Raw genomic sequence first — 19,302 nt, 5'->3', positions numbered from 1 at the left:
GAATCGAGAAGAGAGCATAGTATTAAAAAAGAGAAGTAGGCAATTTAGGAGTGAAATCAGGAAGCATTTTTCATCTCGCGTTCTCTTTCCCCCAAAGGCTTATGGACGTTGAGTCAATTTAAATTTTCAAGATGGAGATTGATGGATTTTTATTGGATAAGGCTATCGAACGTAATGCAGCAAAAGCTAATCCCCAATCTGGGTAACTTCAGTCATGACAGCAGCTGGGGAACAACGATTAGCCTTCACGTCACTGAATAAGGGAGGAAGGCGTTAGCCAGGTTTCCCACTCCTGATCTCAATCCAATGCAACATGTAAGTAGCAAAGAAATCAGACTGGGTTGCAAAGTGTTTTTTATAGTCAAATAGTTTGCCTAGGCTTACACTGTTTTTAAATGGTCATTTGGCTGAGGGAGTAGAAGGCTGCTATCCCTGTAAAACAACACTCCAACAAAAGTCAGGAGAAAAGCAGAGAAATAGGAAAGGAAAAGGGGAGAAATGAAAAATGTTAATGATGCCGGCACTTAGCACAAACACAAACAATCAATATCCTCGGAGAGATATTTTTAACATACAGTGGTGGTTTACAAGCCAGATGTCAAAAACCAAGTTAAAGCTATTTGTAAGTCTCAGTATAGATGTCACACTTTGCTGTACTAATGGTTTCCATGGCAAATAAATGAGCAGGAAATGTATATACTGCTTAAACAGCGACCTTTTCTAAAGTGATGGTTGTCAAACTGATTATGCTAGCCATCAAATGGAAAACAGCGTTAACGTGCAAGATTTTCTTTTAAATTAGCACAGTGATAGAAATAACATGTTAGTAAACCAGGTATAACAATAAGGGCACAGTGGTTAGCACTGCTACCTCAATGCCAGACCCGGGTTCGATTCCCGGCTCGGGAATCGACACTGTCTGTGTGGGGTTTGCGCATTCTCCCTGTGCCTGCGTGGGTTTCCTCCGGGTGTTCCGGTTTCCTCCCATAAGATGTCCAAAGATGTGCGGGTTAGGTTGATTAGCTATGCTAAATTGATCCTAGTGTCCGGGGGATTAGCAGGGTAAATATGTGGGGTTACAGGAATAGGGCCTGGGTGGGAATGTAGTCGGTGTAGACTCAATGGGCAGAATGGCCTCTTATTGCACTGTAGGGATTCTACTCTATTCAATAACAACTAGCTTATGTAGCGCTTCTAACTTAAAAAAAATAAACTCCTTCACAGAGACATATGGGAAAAGATATGGATGCCGAGTAAAAGGATATATTATGGAGGGAATGCAGGTGGAGGAGCAGATGGACTGAGGCAAGAAATTCTAGGGAGTGAGGCTTAGGTGGTTGAAGGCATAGTGACCAATTCATGGGGCAAAGAGTGACATCACCATTACTGCCTGTGTTAACTCCAGCCAGATTACTGTTAGTTCATCACACTCTATTCAGGGTAGCCAACTAAACTGCTTACATTGCTACCTTTGCACCTGCTCATTTTTCTCCCCTCGAGCAAGAGGGATTAAATGGTTTATTCACCAGGATGTCTGAAACACCAACTGAAGTTACAGAGCGTTTTCTTATCTGTTGTTGGGAAAGCTTCTTCTCTTTCATATTCTCCAGTTACTAGTTTGCAGTATAGAAGAGGCCTTTCCATTTAAAGTTGTTATTTTGTCCACTTGCCCCATTCTGTGTTATCCAGTGGGCAATAAGGTAAATAAACAGCCAACTTGGAGATCCCAACCTATCATCTGAAGTGTTCAATCGGTTTTCCAAACATATTAGGGAAGTTTTATTGTAATAGAAAATTCAAATTATGAGATTTTCACTATTTGTACACAAACTGTTTTCCTAGGTCCAGGCAGTATAAAAATATGGGGAAATAGTGTTAATTGCCTTCTGAACATTGCAGTGACTATGAATAGACTTGCATAATTACAGTCACTCAATGTTTTTAACACTGAATAAACACCCAAATTGTTCAGAGACAAAATAATTCAGTATTATGTCGTCCCTGTATAAATGTCTGAACTGTAGATTTAGATCTGGGTTGTTTTGACAGACCAGCTCCCTTTTATTCAAACACAAAGAGAAATCAGAATGTAATAAGTAAGCTCAGCTTGCCTTTCTGGTGATGAAAGCAGAAACACCAATGTCTCCAAATGACAAACAGTCACAGGCAGACAGGAAAGTGGCGATGGTATAAAAGATAAATCACTTTGCTCCCTTTTATGCCTGGTATTAACTGCATAACATTCAAAATTTCTAAAGTTGTGAAACTCAAAATCCGTGGAGTTAGGCCAATATGGAAATATGGTCCTGGATTCAACGGTGCTGTCGTGGTGGGACCCGCTGTGGGGAAATCAGCAACTCAGCGAAAGGTCCATTGACTTTCAACAGGACCGGATGAAAATCCCACCCATGGTATTTATTGGCTAGACCGTTTCCACTCAGGAAATTCAAAATACATAAGTTTTGCTGAAGTGTCATTAACCAACAGTAATTTTGCATTTCTATTCAGTCATTAGGACAGTGTAAAAACCTATGGGAATTGGGGACAGAAGAAACATAATCCATCAGCCTTGTCCACTGCCCTAATATCCCTTGGTGGGAAATATGTCCACATGCATCAGGAGAGGACAGACTTAGGTGTGGCTGCAATGCCTTCCAGGGATCAATAGCCTACTGGCGTTGATGTGGAATCATACACTAAGAATGGTTTAGGTATCTAGGAAGAGGAGCAGGTGATTTTGCCCCTCAATTTTAAAATTAACAATTGATCTTGCATCAAATGCCTTATGCAGAAGAGAGATCCATATGTTTATCATGGTTTGCATGTCCAACATTTTCCTATCTTCACTCCTGAAAGGCCTCACTCCAATGTTTAGGCTGTGTGCTCTGGTCTTAGATTCAGAATTTGTTGAGTAAGTTAATGCATGGTTGCCAGTGCCGCAGAACTCTACCCCACATGAAGTAGCACCTCCAGGAGAGAAACAGAGTTACTGCCACAGAACGGTCACGTGCCAGGGTGTTGGAACAAATTATAGTTCACAGTGACAGAGGAAAGTAGCAGAACCCCCATTGTTATGACAGTTCTATTAACAACACTTTTGTCTTTGTAACCACATTCATAACAGTAAAAGGCATTATCAAAGTAGGCAGGGCAATTTTGCACAATTGTAGTGAAACCTCTGTTTACCAAGCAAACATGTTTCTGAATAAGACAATACAAGGTGGAAGTGTGGCTCATTTCCTTCTCATGAAAGATGCTTTGGAATAGAGTACTTAAAAGTTAAAATAGGTTTTGAACAATCCATCATCTTGTCATACAGTAAACAACAGGCTTTATTGTAATTGAGCGTGAGTTTCAATTGAATAGCTCACTCTTTTCATGGTGGCAGCCTTTGAAATATGGTACAATCATAATATCCAGCAGAATGTGTTATTTAAAACTGGTCAAAATCATGCAAATTGTAGCATAAGAGGCTCTGCAGTTTAACTCACCAGGGCTGGTGCCAGCTCTTCAACTAGTGTTATCAGCTTTTCCCATTATTCTTTCATTCCTTATTCCATTCCCTTCTTAAATGATATAGTTCCTGCCACAATAGCTAATTGCAGAAAAGCATTCTATCATTTAATAATCTTCTATGTAAAAGATCTTCTAACTTCTCTCTTATTCTTCTCGTTACTATTTTGTGTTTAAGTCCCATTGTCAATGATTTGACAACCAGTGGGTGCCATTTTTCACTGCCCTCTCTAAATCATTCCTAATTTTGAAAAATTAAATTAAAAGTATTTGTCAGGTTCATGGTGCTTTTACTGATTGGAAAAAAAATCACACATTACATCACCTTGTGGTGAAAAAAGCACTGTAGTGCGCTCATCTACTAAGCTGCTGGCCTACAGTGACAGGATTCCTGTGATTCCCACACAGAAAGTTCCCAATTCTCAGGAGATTGTGAGGAGCAAGTGCATTTCCCACCAAGAATGAGGCCTATTACATGGCAGCATGCCTCACCCCCACCACTTCAGTTAGAAGTGTGAACAGCAGAGAAAGCAAGAACTTTAAAGTCCGGCCATTCGCGACTTCCTCTCTTCCACAAATTCATGCAAAGGTCCTTGTACACCAGATCGCCCAAACACAGGCAAATGCTTTGCATCGCTACCTAGTTTTATGACAATTGCACACTGATTGCATGTGGGACGTTTGTAAGATGGTCTGTTTATGAATATCAATTTTGAAGACTATTAAAAATCAAAGTTCTGCATGACTCTTATGCTTAGTACTTTCAGTGGGTGGCACGGTGACACAGTGGTTAGCACTGCTGCCTCACAGCATCAGGGATCCGGGTTCGATTCCTAGTTTGGGTCACTGCCTGTGTGAAGTATACATGTTCTCCCCGGGTTTCCTCTGGATGCTCCGGTTTCCTCCCACAGTCCGAAAGACATGCTGGTTAGGTGCAACGCCATGCTAAATTCTCCCTCAGTGTATCCGAACAGGTGCCAGAGTGTGACAACTAGGGGATTTTCATAATAACTTCACTGCAGTGTTAATCTAAACCTACTTGTGACTAATAATAAATGAACTAAACTTTAAAGTCCGGCCATTCGCGACTTCCTTTCTTCCACAAATTCATGCAAAGGTCCTTGTACACCAGATCGCCCAAACGCAGGCCCAAATGTTCACCTATCCACGGATTTAAACATCACAAATAGAAGCCAAATTTAGAAATTGCTGAAAGAAGAAACAAAAACCTAAATGAAGTTTTTAAAAAACCTGAAGGTGTCCATGACACATTTCCTGCAGTAGAAAGATTGTTGCCTACTGCTGTCTGCATGTGGGTGTTTATTGTTGCTGCAATTTACTTCCTGATCACAGTATCACAAATTTTACGCTGTTCTTGTTTTATTGTTTTTATTAAACATTTTCTCCAGTAAATTACATAGCTTTTACTGCCTTTGATCCTTCATATATGTCAAATGTTAGGATGGCTGGAACCTATCTAATTGACTCCCAATGAAAAGTCGCTTGTGAGTGTTCATGGGAGCATAACCCCCCTGCAAACAGCGGGGACTTTACTGTACTTCAGGGTAGCATTGAAATAGAATTCATAAGTTTACGCTTTTTTAAAATGCAGCTTTTATTCTTCTAGCTTGCACAGACTATAACAAAGGGCTACTACATTTAAAATTGTGTAAGCACTATTCAATTTCTTATTTGAATAGTGCTGTACACACACAACTGTACTGTTTTTTTTCGACCAATATTTAGCTAAATACCAAGTGAAGGCTAAATAGGCACACGCCATTAATTACAACCACAAATATCACACACTTACGGAACATAAACATGTGCATAGTCTATACATGAACTCACCTCAGGGAAACTCATCATATTTACCAAGATGAGTTGAGGTGACTTCAGGGAGATTTGTCCCAGGTGATTTAATGGAAATTTTCCTTTGTTAGTGGTAACTGTTATATGATCCAGAGCACCTAAAGAAAATATGATTCCAGCACATGGTGATAGCATTTAACAAACAAGATCAAGCAAATGTAAAATGGAGCGTTGTTGGATAACATTTCTATAGTAATAGATGTACTTGTTTAAATTGAATGTTCATGGATCACAAATGGTCTTCCCTGTATTCAATTTAGAATTGTTCCCATACTTTTATCCTACTTATAGGTCATAGAACATAGGTCCTGAGAGACAATCTCCTGTAAATTATAGAAATTCAGTTCAATTTTATCTCTTAACAAATAGCCTAGCAGCAATACACAGTTAAAATTATATGTCAAATGCAATTGATGACGGATGGCATGCTACGGCTCACTGGCTGCTTGTGACACACTTTATGTTCTGAAACTACAAAGCAGCTATTTTGGGAAATAGGCAGAAAACAATGGAGACAAACCCAAAACTGCTAACTCTACGGTTTTGCTATTTTCTATCTTGTGTTCAGAAATAAGTTTCTTTTACAATACAAGAAAGTTTCAAGCTGCTGGATAATTGTGCCTTCTGGGCTGCTGTCAACATAGATCAATGATATAACCCGGGTAAATCCCAAAACTTCACACCACGGCATCGCTGCACAATAGAAACGTGGTGCTGTTTCTGGTTACCGATATCACTATGAAAATGAGTCCGATGTATAACAATCACCGATGAATTGGTTTCTTCAAGTAACCATGTGAGAGAATCCTATTGGATAATGGAACATAATCTAATAAATCCAAGTGGGAAGGTACTTCTTTCTGATGTTTGATCTTGTAACGTTAAGTTTTCATGGTTTTAATTTTCAGAAAGTTTTCATGAGGGAAAAGGAACTGAATATTTGATGTAAATTTATCTGAATTAACAGCTCCCTTCTTGACATGACTGAAATAAATTTTGGTTTAACAGTAAAAGTCGACGAGTTTTAGAAATTTGATTCTGATAATAAATGAAGTGGAATTAACAATTTATTTTGTCATCGCTACAATCCTTTTCATTGACAGTAAACACATACAGAAATATTGATGTCACGTAACTCCAGATGTAAAACCTCATATTTGATCCTAAAAGAACTCTGGTATCTGAAAACTGTTCCATTTCAAATAAATCAAGGGCTCAGTATCTGTTCACATGCTGGCTCTATACCTTACTTTCTTGTTTTGCAGTCCACTCACATATAGCTAATATCTTATAGTCTCATGGTCTAATATAACTGTACAGTATTATTGAGGCTTATTGAATATATCTCAAAATTCAGAACACAGAAAATAATTGCTGAATGGTTTATTATTTACCAGACCGTGTGGCAATTTCAAGTATCAAAATTTCAATTCTATTTGTTAAAATAAGCAAGACAATATTGAATGGTGCCTGATGCCTAATATTTTGTTCCTACTATCCCACATGCCACAAACTCTGATGCACTTAAATTGTTGGCAGAAACATTGAAAAGAAACGTGAATTTTACTACTGGCAGCTCGTTCTCACAAATTTGGCAGTTCAATAGCATCAGTATTTGTTTCTTAATTTGAAAGCTTCACGTCAACACTTAATCAACTGAGGTGAAAAAACAGCTCCTTAAATACTAGAACTAGATTCTTCAGTTTGCTAGATATTTGGAACATTTTTTTTTTGCCTTGGGATGCTGTTACCTGTCAGCCTATATGGAAAACCATCTGCAAACACTTCTGTTAGACAGTTTTGACATGTGCCTTCTACAAAAACCATTTTCAGGAAGCTATTAGCAAAAATGGATTCTTCCTGGTCAAGACCATGGTAGAAAGGGGCTCTGGAAGGTCAGACAAAAGTGACCAAAGTATAATGTAACATACCCAAAGCACGGTTATGCGCAAAGCATGTGCATTTTATAGTGAAGTGTGGAATATCAAAACTTGGGAAGCTGGAATGTGGGATAACTGATGCCATTTGCTTTCTTAAAGTGGTATTTAGATTTCTTTTTAAATTGGTATACAATTAAAAATAATTGAGCATTAAACGTCCTACGTAATTGTCAAACGAAAAATTCCACAGCACTTTCCTGCAAAATTTTAAATTCCGATTACTGAAATAAGCAATTAGGAAATAGTTTATAATTTTCAAAAGCCTATTATCAAGTTGAAGAGGACATTCTCCATTTTTATTTAACATCTCTCTTTTGGGAACAGAAAGTAAAATTGTACTTCTTATGGTATTGTGAAAAGATAATAATTATAGATGTCTTCACATTCAGTTGCAATATTCTCAAAGTGAAAATGGAATACTGAATTTTTGATATAGAAACATGGTCCTCAGACAATAATTTCTGGAGGCTATTAGGGTTTCACACCACACACAGATCTTTTAAATATAAAGTCTGACTAATCACCCATCTTGACTTTTTAGCTTCTAGAATGCAGAGAAAGAATGTAACGAAATTTAGCCTGGGGTACATTTCAGCAAATCCAGGAACATTTAATTCAGGCACTTGACTATAAAAATAGTGTCACACCACCAAAAGAACGGTCTCACAAATACACAGCAGTGGAAATGAAGGTCAATTTTGCCAAACAAAACGAGTGATTACGTGTGCAGCAATTTAGGTATTGGATAAATTGTGGGGAGCCAAATCAGCCTGTGGGAGAATTAACAAAAATACATAAAATGGAGGTCAACTTCCTGTTGCGTATAATGACTATGCAATTTTGATGAGAAGAGCCAATCTGATCACATTGTAATATGGACTGGTAGTCCCTCCAGCTCCAGCCAACAAGCCAGCATGAATAAGCCCAAATGCACAGTATAATTAAATGTGCATTATTTCTAAAGCCTCTAGGTTTTTAACATGTTATGTTTTTAAGAGTAGGATCAAAAATACGCTTTACATCCATCAAGCTTACCTGGTGAGGTTCTTCTATTTAGATTCTTCCCATCACCATTTTTGAGGTTCTCTATGATTTCCAACATTGTTTTAATTCAAAGCCAAAAGCAGCTTAATATTCCACTGTCGTGTTATGTGGACTATTGATGGTTACATGTGTGGCATTTTTTTAAAAAGTGCTGGTTAATGTCATGTAGGAAGTGGTGAGTGGCAAAAGCAAAATTCTGGGTGACCTGTAATAGTACATGTGCTATGACACTGGCAGGATCGCACTAGATAAAAAAACCAGCTCCAGCCAACAAACCAGCATGAATAAGCACATATGCACAGTATAATTAAATGTGCATTATTTCTAAAGCCTCTAGGTTTTTAACATGTTATATTTTTAAGAGTAGGATCAATAATTCATATTTTAAAATACACTTTACTCCCATCCATTGACTCTGTCTACATTTCCCACTGCCCCGGCAAAGCAGCCAGTATAATTAAGGACCCCATGCACCCTGGACATTCTCTCTTCCGCCTTCTTCCGTAGTGAAAAAGATACAAAAGTCTGAGCTCATGTACAAAACGACTCAAGAACAGCTTCTTCCCTGCTGCCATCAGACTTTTGAATGGACTTACCTTGCATTAAGTTGATCTTTCTCTACACCCTAGCTGTGACTGCAACACTACATTCTGCACTCTCTCCTTTCCTTCTCTATGAACGGTATACTTTGTCCGTATAGCACGCAAGAAACAATACTTTTCACTGTATGCTAATACATGTGACAATAATAAATCAAATCAAAATTTACATCCATCAAGCTTACCTGGTGAGGTTCTTATATTTAGATTCTTCCCATAATCATTTTTGAGGTTCTCTATGATTTCCAACATTTCTTGTTTTAATTCATTGAGGTCAATGATGTCTTCTACTAAATCAGCTTTGATGTTCACTCGAGGTCCTGGTTGTCCTTTAGATTTTACTGCAAGTTACAATCAACAACGGGTTCAGGCACATTATTCTGCACATATCAATAAACTATAAGCTAATGTGAGTTTAGCACACAGTAACTTGCCACTGGGAGCTCATCTGCAAATAGCTGAAACCATTTGAATTGACATAGATTTACCTGCCTCAAGCTATTATATTGATGCAGGGTCACTTTGTGTTTAGACTGGAAAAACTCAGTAATTAAGACTACTGCCTTTTACTTCTATATTCTGTAGACCAAATTAAGTAGGATGTTTTCTTGTTTGCAGACTGCTCTTTGTATACAGTGCTGTAATGCCGCTCATTTCAAATATTCTACTAAAATCTTTCATTACATTTTTCTGGGCAAATGTTCAGATTTGACAACCGCCTTAGAATTACATTCCAGTGGTGGTATTTGCATCATGCTGGCCGTGTAACCAACAGATATCTTTAGTAATCATTTGGAAAGGACCTGTAAACATTTCCATCCCATAAACTAGCAAGGATATATACTGAATTAAGAGATGGATACTGTACACACTTGCATCCCACAAAATAAGTTCCCAGTTGACAGGATTTCAAGCCCAAAATAAGATTAAATTTAAGATTACATTTTGAATCAATACTTCAACCATTCTGGCTGAATTACAAAAACCATAAACTAAACTGAGCCGAGTGACTTTCTCTAATAGTATTACAAATGTAATACTATTACAATAGTATTACAAAGGCAAATGATTTTAACAATGATGTGTACACACCTTTTCCATTTCTACATAGTTTATATTATAAAAACGGGAGAAGTAACAAAAAAGGGTGGTTACCTTTGGTCTTCTTCGTTGCAAGCGGTCGGCTTAGGGATATACGTAGGGCCCCACACTGCTTGCAGTTGTCCAGGAACACAGCTGCAGGTCCCACCCGGCTCTCCACTGCTGATCGCATGAGAAGCGGTCGGAATTTGTACAGCATAGGTCCTAGCTGGTACATCTGTCTCAGCACAATCGACATTGTGCAGGAAACTGCTTTTAATTGTTACCTAGAGTATAAGAGAAAGGCATTTTCAGGGTTGAGGCAAAGTTCAAAAAAGACCGATGCAAGACAGAGAAGCTTTCAGCAGCTTGCTAACATGGTTTAAATTTTCATTTTGCTCACTCGCTTTAGTTTTCCCAGGCCTGTCAGTGAGTCGCCTATCTATTCCCAATGTTGCAAGGCAGGCTTTTCCTTCAACATCTTCCAACATTCAAAACAAAACTCATTTTATTCCAGGTTTTTTTCATTAAGGGTTTTTACACGTGGCCTAAAATAGCCGATTCCAACTCAATGTAGTATTCAATGGCATACAGCCTCAGAAAAGTACTGCCAATCAATTATTACACTGAGCATTTAAGATGAGTTTAACACCAGCTGATACCTTGTGCATAGCCGAGGCTTTAAAACCTAGCTATCAAAGCTTGGTACATAGATGTTATCGGGAGAGGGAAGGTACTGAAGTGTGGCAAAAATATCGTGCCAATCTGAACAATTTGCATTAATCTCCAACAATTAAGGTAGGCCTTGAAATTCTATTTGATTTTTGGTTGAGTTTAATGCTGATTAAGTTGACTGGTGCCACTGCTGGAAAATTGAAACCGTTCCACTTTAAAACCCACTGAACCACTTTCCAGTTCAAGTATAACATGGACCAGATGCAGAATGAAGTTCATTCTGCTCCATCCCTGCGATGCACCTTAAACCAATTTTCACAACAGCAAGCCAGCTACAGGGGTGTGAATGTTTCCAATTTTCACACAAACCATCCCGGTGGCCTCTGAATGAGACTGCTAATTAGTGCTCTATTTCGAGCAGCTTTGTGCTTTCAATTTATTCCCGTTCAGAACTGGGTTCAAGCGGCCCAAACTCATTTTATGTAGAGTTATAACGGAAAGAGGAATCATTTCTCTGCACGGCTGGGCTAGATTCGAATGCAAGTCCCACAGATCAAAGAACGGGTTTAAACTCAACATCCTAAAATAGACTGAATATCAATAACACTCAAAGTCATAGTCATGACGATTTCACCTCGTTACGGGAGGATAAATTACAATGGCTCAGTGAATATTAATTGTAAATATCAGTCAGCGGTACTCCAACTCTTGAGAACGGTGACTGAATATATCATTTTCTATATCCTATGATCAGAGTTCTAAATGTAACAATGCATCACAAACTATTAGTATTGCCCTCTTAAGCCAGTCAAATCAACCCAGAGTGAGAATCTCAATCAATTATCTAAAGTGCATATTCGCTGTGTTAATACTAACCTGAGAAAATTATTAATAACATTTATAATAGAGACCTTTTATTTAATGGTTGTTTAACAGCTAGGAATGATGCCACTGTCTAAAATTACAAGCACCTAAGGCGGATTCTACTGAACGCAGACAAGTTACAGAATTGAATGCTAATTTCCAGTATACTTGTGGGAGGCAACTCAGAATTATAATACCTTTAATTTAAACATCAAGGTGTTCTAAAGGCATAGGGGGCAGGAAAACAAACTCAAAAGGATAAAACCTTCCCACAAAACTAAAGCCATTAGAAAAACAGAAGCGGTGATTTTGTAGCAGTAATTTTATTTTGACGCTGCTTCAGCTCACATGTGGTTTGATGAGGGCATCTTCCCAGCCCCCACATATAGATTACTATTTTGTAATGACTCCCAAAGCATTTATACAAAGCATGGCATTTCCTGGTAACAGTGAAGCAAGGCTGCGGTCATACTTGTAATGCAAGTCTAAAATTAAAATCTCAGCTGACTCCAGAACAAAGGGGCTTGAGATCCACCCCCCCCCCCCCCCCCCCGCCGTACCTAGTCCCCCTCCGTACATGAGGGCACTTCCGAATTTCAGGTGTGACTTTAGACTGACTTTTACTGTGAGATTAGTAGTGGGGCTCAAAGAGCCAGTTGTGATGGTTTTACAAGCAGGAGAAGGAGTTGAGAAGTGTAAATGGACCAACAGGAGCCGGCCTGATGTTTTCAGAGGTAGAGAAGGCAGGATGTTGCAAAGTGGGCAAGCGAAATACATAGAAGGTCAACAGCGATGAGAGAAATCTGGTTGGTGATCATGAATCAACACTGAGCTGATTTCAGCTGCACAGCATCAGCTTGTTCTTTGGATTCTCTCGGTTTAGTGAACTAAACCGACAAGATATTTTAAAAATAAAGGTGTTTTCCAAATGATGAACTATTATCCTTCCATCCCATTATCTGATAGGTAAGTATCATATCCTTTGAAGAGAGATTGGGGAAAGCAAATGATTGAAATGGTAAACATGCACAGCAGCATCTTAATAATGCTTGCAAAGATCTTTCCTTGAAGGAATTAAGCCTAGATGTGCCACAAAATTTCAAAATTAATATAATCTCAGGGGTCATCCAATTCATAGAATCCCTACAGTGCAGAATGAGGCCATTCGGCCCATCAAGCCTGCACCGACAACAATCCCACTCAGGCCCTATCCCTGTAACCCCATGTATTTACCCCGCTAATGCCCTGACACTAAGGGGCAATTTAGCATGGTCAATCTATCTACCCTGCACATACTTGCACTGTGGGAGGAAACTGGAGCAGCAGAGGAAACCCACACAGACACGGGGAGAAGGTGCAAACTCCACACAGTCACCCAAGGCCGGAATTGAACCCGGGTCCCTGGCTCTGTGAGGCAGCAGTGCTAACCACTGTGCCACAGTGCCGCCCTGAATTGTTTCATAACATAAATGGAAATGTGGAATGAGATGCTTAATGTATATTTCTCTTCAGTTATGGTCTTTTATTAATAATTATGCCACTCATCTGGACTGCTGTTACATTGCAGTTTAGAGGAGAGGCTTGGCTCTGCTTTGAACACAAACATTACACCCAAACTAGCAATTTATAATTTAAAAATCCCAGGAAATATGAGGCTATATATCACTCACTCTTACTCGGAGCTTGCCTACAAAAGGAAAATGGTGAAGATGCTGGAAATTTGAAATGAAAACAGAATGCTGAGAATATTCAGCAGGTCAGACAGCATCAATGAAGAGAGAAACAGAGTTCTGACGAAAGGTTATTCACCCTGAAACATTAGGCTGGATTTTTCGGCCCATTCTGCTGGCGGGACCTTCCAGTCCCACGGAAGGTGACCCCTGAGGCAGGTTCCCCAGTGGCGGGAAGTACACAAAATGCCGTAGACACTGGCGAGGCCGAAAGGTCTCCTGCTGGCGGCCAATGGCGAACTGCATCCGTCATCGGAAAACAGCCGCGCTGGCAGGGGGGTCCCGGTCCCACCTGTTAACTGTGTCTCTCTCCCCACAGATGCGGCCGAACCTGCTGAGTATTTCCAGCACTTTCTGTTTTTGTTACAGGAAATTGCCTGTTAGGTGGGTTAGCAGAATTTTTTCAGAATTGTATAGGCCATCATTGTCAATTCAGGACTATAAACAGTTTGGCAAGATTTTCCGATGGTTCTGAAGTTCTTTTTTTTGGTGTATTTAAACTGCAGCAGGAAAACGGGGAGTAAACGATTCTGAGTTCACTTTAGATCGAGAAAGCTAATTCACAGGCAGTTCTAAAATCAGGGCAAATTCCCAGTGATTTCAGAATGCAGAAAGAGAGAACCTGACAATTAATTTCTGTGCAAGAAAGAAGTCTGACCAAAGAAGTTTCAACCAAAACTGTGAAAGAAACAACATACACCACAGTCCACTATGTCTCAAAGGATCAGGTACTGTGGAACCTGCTTCCTGGTCTCCAGTTTGGCATTATATGAAGCCTCAATGTGCTACTAACTCACAATACTCTCCAAGACATCAAATGTTCAGCATGTCCACTGCATTTATCATTCATTAATTATGAATATTAACTACATACTGTATGGGACAAAGCATATCACTGGACTGAGAATCTGGTGAAAACATGTCGCTACAGTTCAACCCAAAGGGTTATCACGTGGCCACCTGCCAGGTATTTATTGCTCTGGATCTGGCTACTAGAAGCTGCTCAACGGGGATCTCGGGTGACTCTTCTGGGAAAAATAAACCAATTTATAGTCTCACCCCTCAGCATTAGGTCATGGGGCTTAGCATGTAGGAAAACGTATCCCAGCAGACTGGAAGTGTTATTGTAGTTAGTGGGTTTAAACGCTATGGCCCAGATTTTTGTCACTACAGAAGGGCTCTCTGTTGTGGCAAAAATAGTAGAAATGCCCAAAATCCTGTCTCACCTCTAAATGCAGCGCTTCCCATTTTGATGGGGCAGAATTGGGGGTGGTTCCAAGGGGCAGCTGGCCATTTAAATCATCAGCTGCCTCCACTGCAGTGGGAATTTGGTAGGTCAGGGGTCTGAAACCCAGTGTGAAGATTAGACCATGTAAGAGCAGGTTAGAGTGGCACAGTGCCACAATGGTTAGCATTGCTGCCTCACAGTACCAGGGACCTGGGTTTGATTCCAACTTTGGGTGACTGTCTGTGTGGAGGTTGCACATTCTCCCCATGTCTGTGTGGGTTTCCTCTGGGTGCTCCGGTTTCCTCCCAACGTTATGCAGGTTAGGTGGATTGGCCATGCTAAATTGCCCCTTAGTGATCAAAGATGTTTAGGTTAAATGGCTTAGCCATGGTAAATGTGCAGGATTACGGGGATAGGGAGGGGGATAGGGCCTAGGTAAGGTGCTCTTTTGGACTGTCAGTGCAGCATCAATGGGCCGAATGGCCTTGTTCTGCACTGTAGAGATTCTATGGGTTCTGAAGCCCCGAGGTAGTCCTTTCACCCAGCCCACCTCCACACCTGGCATCCTCGCTGTCCTTGTCAAGACTTCTATCCAGCCCATCCCCCTGGACTGAAAATCCAACATCTGGACCGCCATTTTCAAAGGTCAGGTTCTGCGCACCCAACCAGGAGCAAAAATCTGGGCCTACATAAGCAATAATGACAAAAAAAAAACCTGCTTTGAAGACCCACTTCAAATTTGATATTAACACATTTGAATAAAAGCATCTCACACAGATCACTCCCCAATCAATAGAAGCTTCCTTTTAACCTTTGCAACCTGATTTTAACTTACTATAATATACAAAATTACATGCAAAGTTTTACCTGAAAATCCTTTCTAAATGTCTTCAAATACAGAAGCAATCATGTATAGAGTGCTTCAGAAACAAATGAGATGCACATTTTAATGTTTTCTTCCCTTTATTCATAATGGTTTATTCAAATCATCTCATGTACTTTTCTAACTATTTTTGTCATACCGCCTCCAATATGGTTGGGTTTTTAATATTGCTTCTGAGCACATGGGCTGTGTAAAAGTATTTTTAAGTAAAACACCAAACAAGAGAAGAATGGCACAATTGTCGGGCATCGGTATTAAGGATTTAAGGCTCATTAACAATCTTAATTCCCAATGAAATCTGTAATTACTGTATTCGTGCAGCTGCATGTTTAACCCTTTCTTCCTGAAACTAAATTCTCAAAGGCAGCCACCATTATTGTTTGGAACTTACTCATTATTCCTCGTCATTAACAATTAGAATTTGTTCAGTAATCCCATTCTGGAAGCAGATCTTTTACATCTCTGGGTCTAACATTACTCTGCAATTTCCGCCTGCAAGTTAATGCATGAGAGGTGGCTTGACCGATGAATATATCTTTGTAATTTTGTTCCCCAAATGTACTCAGTATTATTCCAAATGTACAATTAAGTACAGTTGTAAAAATACCATGTCCCGGACGAAGTTAGACAATTTCTCCCAGCAGATTTTTAAAAAATTTATCTCGTCTCCTTCTGTAATTCACATTTTTTTCTCCTCTAAGGTATCATCGCTCTGCTCTTCCCAAGCTGGGATGCAATAGGAGACCTACTTTTCTGCTGGAGACGGCCATTGGCAGAATGGCCCAAGGTGGTTCATTCACAGAAGCTGTCACAGTATTCCTGGGAGAGTATTCTAGGCTCCAGTCATCACCCTGCAATGATGTGTCTGCAAGGGGGAACTGGTTGTGTTGTGAATTCACATCTTACCATTCTGTGTCACTGTGACACGGGAACTCTGACTGACCAATACTGCAGGTTTTGAAAATGAAAGTTGCCAAAGTCCCGGGGAACCATGGGTTGCTCTCATCCTTTTTGAGAGAGAGAGAGAGAGAGAGAGAGAGCATTGACTGGTGGTGATTTAACCTGAGGGTCACTATACCTCAGGTGAGGGGCAATGTTGAGAGCGCATGAATAACCCCAGCCGGTATGGGAAGTGAACCTGCGCTGTTGGCATCACTCCACATCACAAACCAGCCAACTGAGCTAACCCACCCAGATTTTAATGCTCCTGTGAAGCACCTTTGAATGTTTTATTATGTTAAGGTGCTATATAAATGCAAATTGTTGTTGCTTGCTTTAACACAAGTCAAGCAATGCCACATACTGCAAAAATCCTGGAGTACTTAAAATAATTTAATAACTTATTTCAAAGAACTTCCAAGGGTGGTGTTTGGAATGGAATACATTTTGTTCCCAAGAGTAAAACTATGGATTAGTTAAAGGGTTAATACAAGGGGAATAATGCATTATGGATGTCACTATGACTGGTTACTTGCATGTCTCATAAACCACAAAATGACCTTGCTATGCCAAAGAGGACAACAGCTGAATGTGTATCCGGAAACAACGTACTTTATTTTCCACAGACTCACTGGCAGCAAATATGGATAGGAAAATTGGATCTCAACTTATTGCCCAACATTTCCGAGGGAGACAAAGATACTGTAACACGGGCATGAAAGGCCTTGTTCAAATTGTATAATTAGGGAAATGAGGTCCCATACTGAATTGTAGGAGTTTAGAGACATGCATTATAGAGAAATTGGCCTAATTAGCTTTGGACTATCTCTTACAGCAAGGCTGCTGTTGTTGTTAGAGTGTTTTGAAGTCTAGTGCATTGACAACAAACATTTCTTCGAACATCCTGTATACCTTTCCTCCCTCTACATGTTGCCTGATTAGCGAAAAGCAACAACTAGCCAACACACTTTTTTTGGAATTCTGTTTATTGCTGTTACAGGTCAAGTTGCAGTTTACAAAGTTAGGAATCCCTATTGATGTTACCATAGGGCTGAATGAACTGCATGAAAAGGAGCACAACATCTTCAGATCAATTACACCTCATGTAACATGTTTTCTCTTTGGTAAGATCCAAGGATCCAAGTTTACAGACTATGCCATTCCTACATGGATACATCAGGTATATTGGTCTTTGGCACCATCACTCCATAGTCGAGACATTGATTCAGCTATGCTCCATGCTATAAGCTATTTTAATGACAACTATAAAGACTGGATCACTCTTCCCATATTACAAGGGCTATGACTTCATTAAGCTTCTATGCTGTACTATCTTTCCAGGCCACTGCAGGGATATCTGGCCAATAAATCCATCTTCTGTATTTAGGAAGTGGCTCATCTCAGGTTTAAGAGGAGAGGTATTTATTCATTTTCCCATTGGAAAAAAGACACTCAGTAAAGAGGGCTCAAAACTTCCATCGTCCCGTAGGTCTTAACACATCTTGTCATTGGAAATTCACATGTCAACCCAAAGACAATGACTAGAAGACATTCCTCTCTGTAATGGGGGCTTCCAGCCACACTCAAACTTCTCTAGCACATTATACCCATTTTCCTGAGGGTCACTGAGCTTTTACAATGTAGCAGTCAGTGGTGCATGCTATTCATAGTCTTGAGAAAGAAATATTTATATAACATTTGTCATGTCCAACTTACAATAAATTACTTTTGAAGCATAGTCACGCCCATGTAGGCAAAAATAGCAACTAATTTAGGCACAGCAAAGTCCCATAAAGGAAGATTACTTAGAATTGGTTTGAGAGTTAAATGTTGGCCAGGACATTGGGAAGACACCCTTCTCTTCTTTGAATGTCATGGCATCTTTCAATTCCTCCTAAACAGGCAGACATGAGGGGGAATTTTCCCATTCCGCCCGCCACAGGAATCGGAGCGGAGGGGTTGACCACGTGTGGCCCGTTGACCTCGGGTGGGATTTTCCTGTTTTGGGACGAGCATGGCCAGAAAATCCTGCCCATGGTCTCAGTTTAAAATTAAAAGGAGAGATTGTGGCATAGTGTAATGTTACTGGATTGGTAATCTAGAGGCTAACGCTCTGGGGACATGGGTTCAAATCCCATCATGGCACTGTGAGCAGCTAAGTGACCATGAAACTACCATCTAATTCATTAATGTAAGGCCTGGCCTACATGCGAGTCCAGACCCACACAAATGTGGCTGACTCTTAAATGGCCCATTCCAAAGTTTGAAAGAGGCAATGGGGAACAGCTCAGAGTGCCCACATTCCGTAAACAAATAAAGAAAAAAGTTTAAAATTTCATCCAAAGCGCATTCCCGCCACTAAGGCAGCATTCTATTTCTGTGCTGGAGCCTGAAGCCCCAATATTCTAACCTAGCTGGGCACTCTATAACTGAGCCATTGAAACAGAGTGGATGGTTTTCAGATGACCAGGGCTACAGTTTGTAGCCACAATCACTGACCCTCAGTCAGATCTCCACATATGCATACACTACCCATACCATGCCACCAAGCAACTTACTCTGGAGCTCAGCATTGGGTTGGTCAAGCAACAATTCTATTTTGGGGACCTCTTAGGCCTGGAATTGCTCTACAATCCATTCGAGCCTTCAAAGGTGAAATCCTTGTCTTTGAGTCACATTGACTCTAAGACTCCAGATTACATATCATAGCTCTGCTAAGATTGTAGATTTAAGGGTTCTATAATTGGTTGAAAGTACCACTGAGCTGGAAACAGAAAATCAGCCACAATTATCACTGTTGAATGCTATACAACAGCTTTACTAGAACTGCACGTATGCACAAGCACCGCAGTTCATTCTATATGGTGTCCCCCACAGTTGGCTGACCTGTTAAATTGTATCGTTAACCTTGGATGAAGTGTAGAATATGAACATT

The 19,302-nt window shown here is 40.0% G+C and overlaps 1 protein-coding gene across 1 annotated transcript in view; it reads right to left on the bottom strand.

The window, feature by feature from the left end:
- mrrf (mitochondrial ribosome recycling factor) overlaps positions 1-19,302 on the bottom strand; it is a 52,029-nt gene that overhangs the window by 19,786 nt on the left and 12,941 nt on the right. Inside the window, exons 2-4 of the mRNA XM_078226572.1 lie at positions 10,124-10,335; positions 9,154-9,309; positions 5,365-5,483 (exon numbers count right to left, since the gene is read on the bottom strand). Coding sequence (XP_078082698.1) covers positions 5,365-5,483; positions 9,154-9,309; positions 10,124-10,307 — 459 coding nt within the window. The 5' untranslated portion in view covers positions 10,308-10,335. The remainder of the gene's footprint in view (positions 1-5,364; positions 5,484-9,153; positions 9,310-10,123; positions 10,336-19,302) is intronic.

This window comes from Mustelus asterias, chromosome 13 (assembly GCF_964213995.1).
Source record: "Mustelus asterias chromosome 13, sMusAst1.hap1.1, whole genome shotgun sequence".
Lineage (NCBI taxonomy): Eukaryota > Metazoa > Chordata > Chondrichthyes > Carcharhiniformes > Triakidae > Mustelus > Mustelus asterias.
Note: the sequence above shows the minus strand (reverse complement) of the source record. Positions and strands in the feature narration are given on the sequence as shown.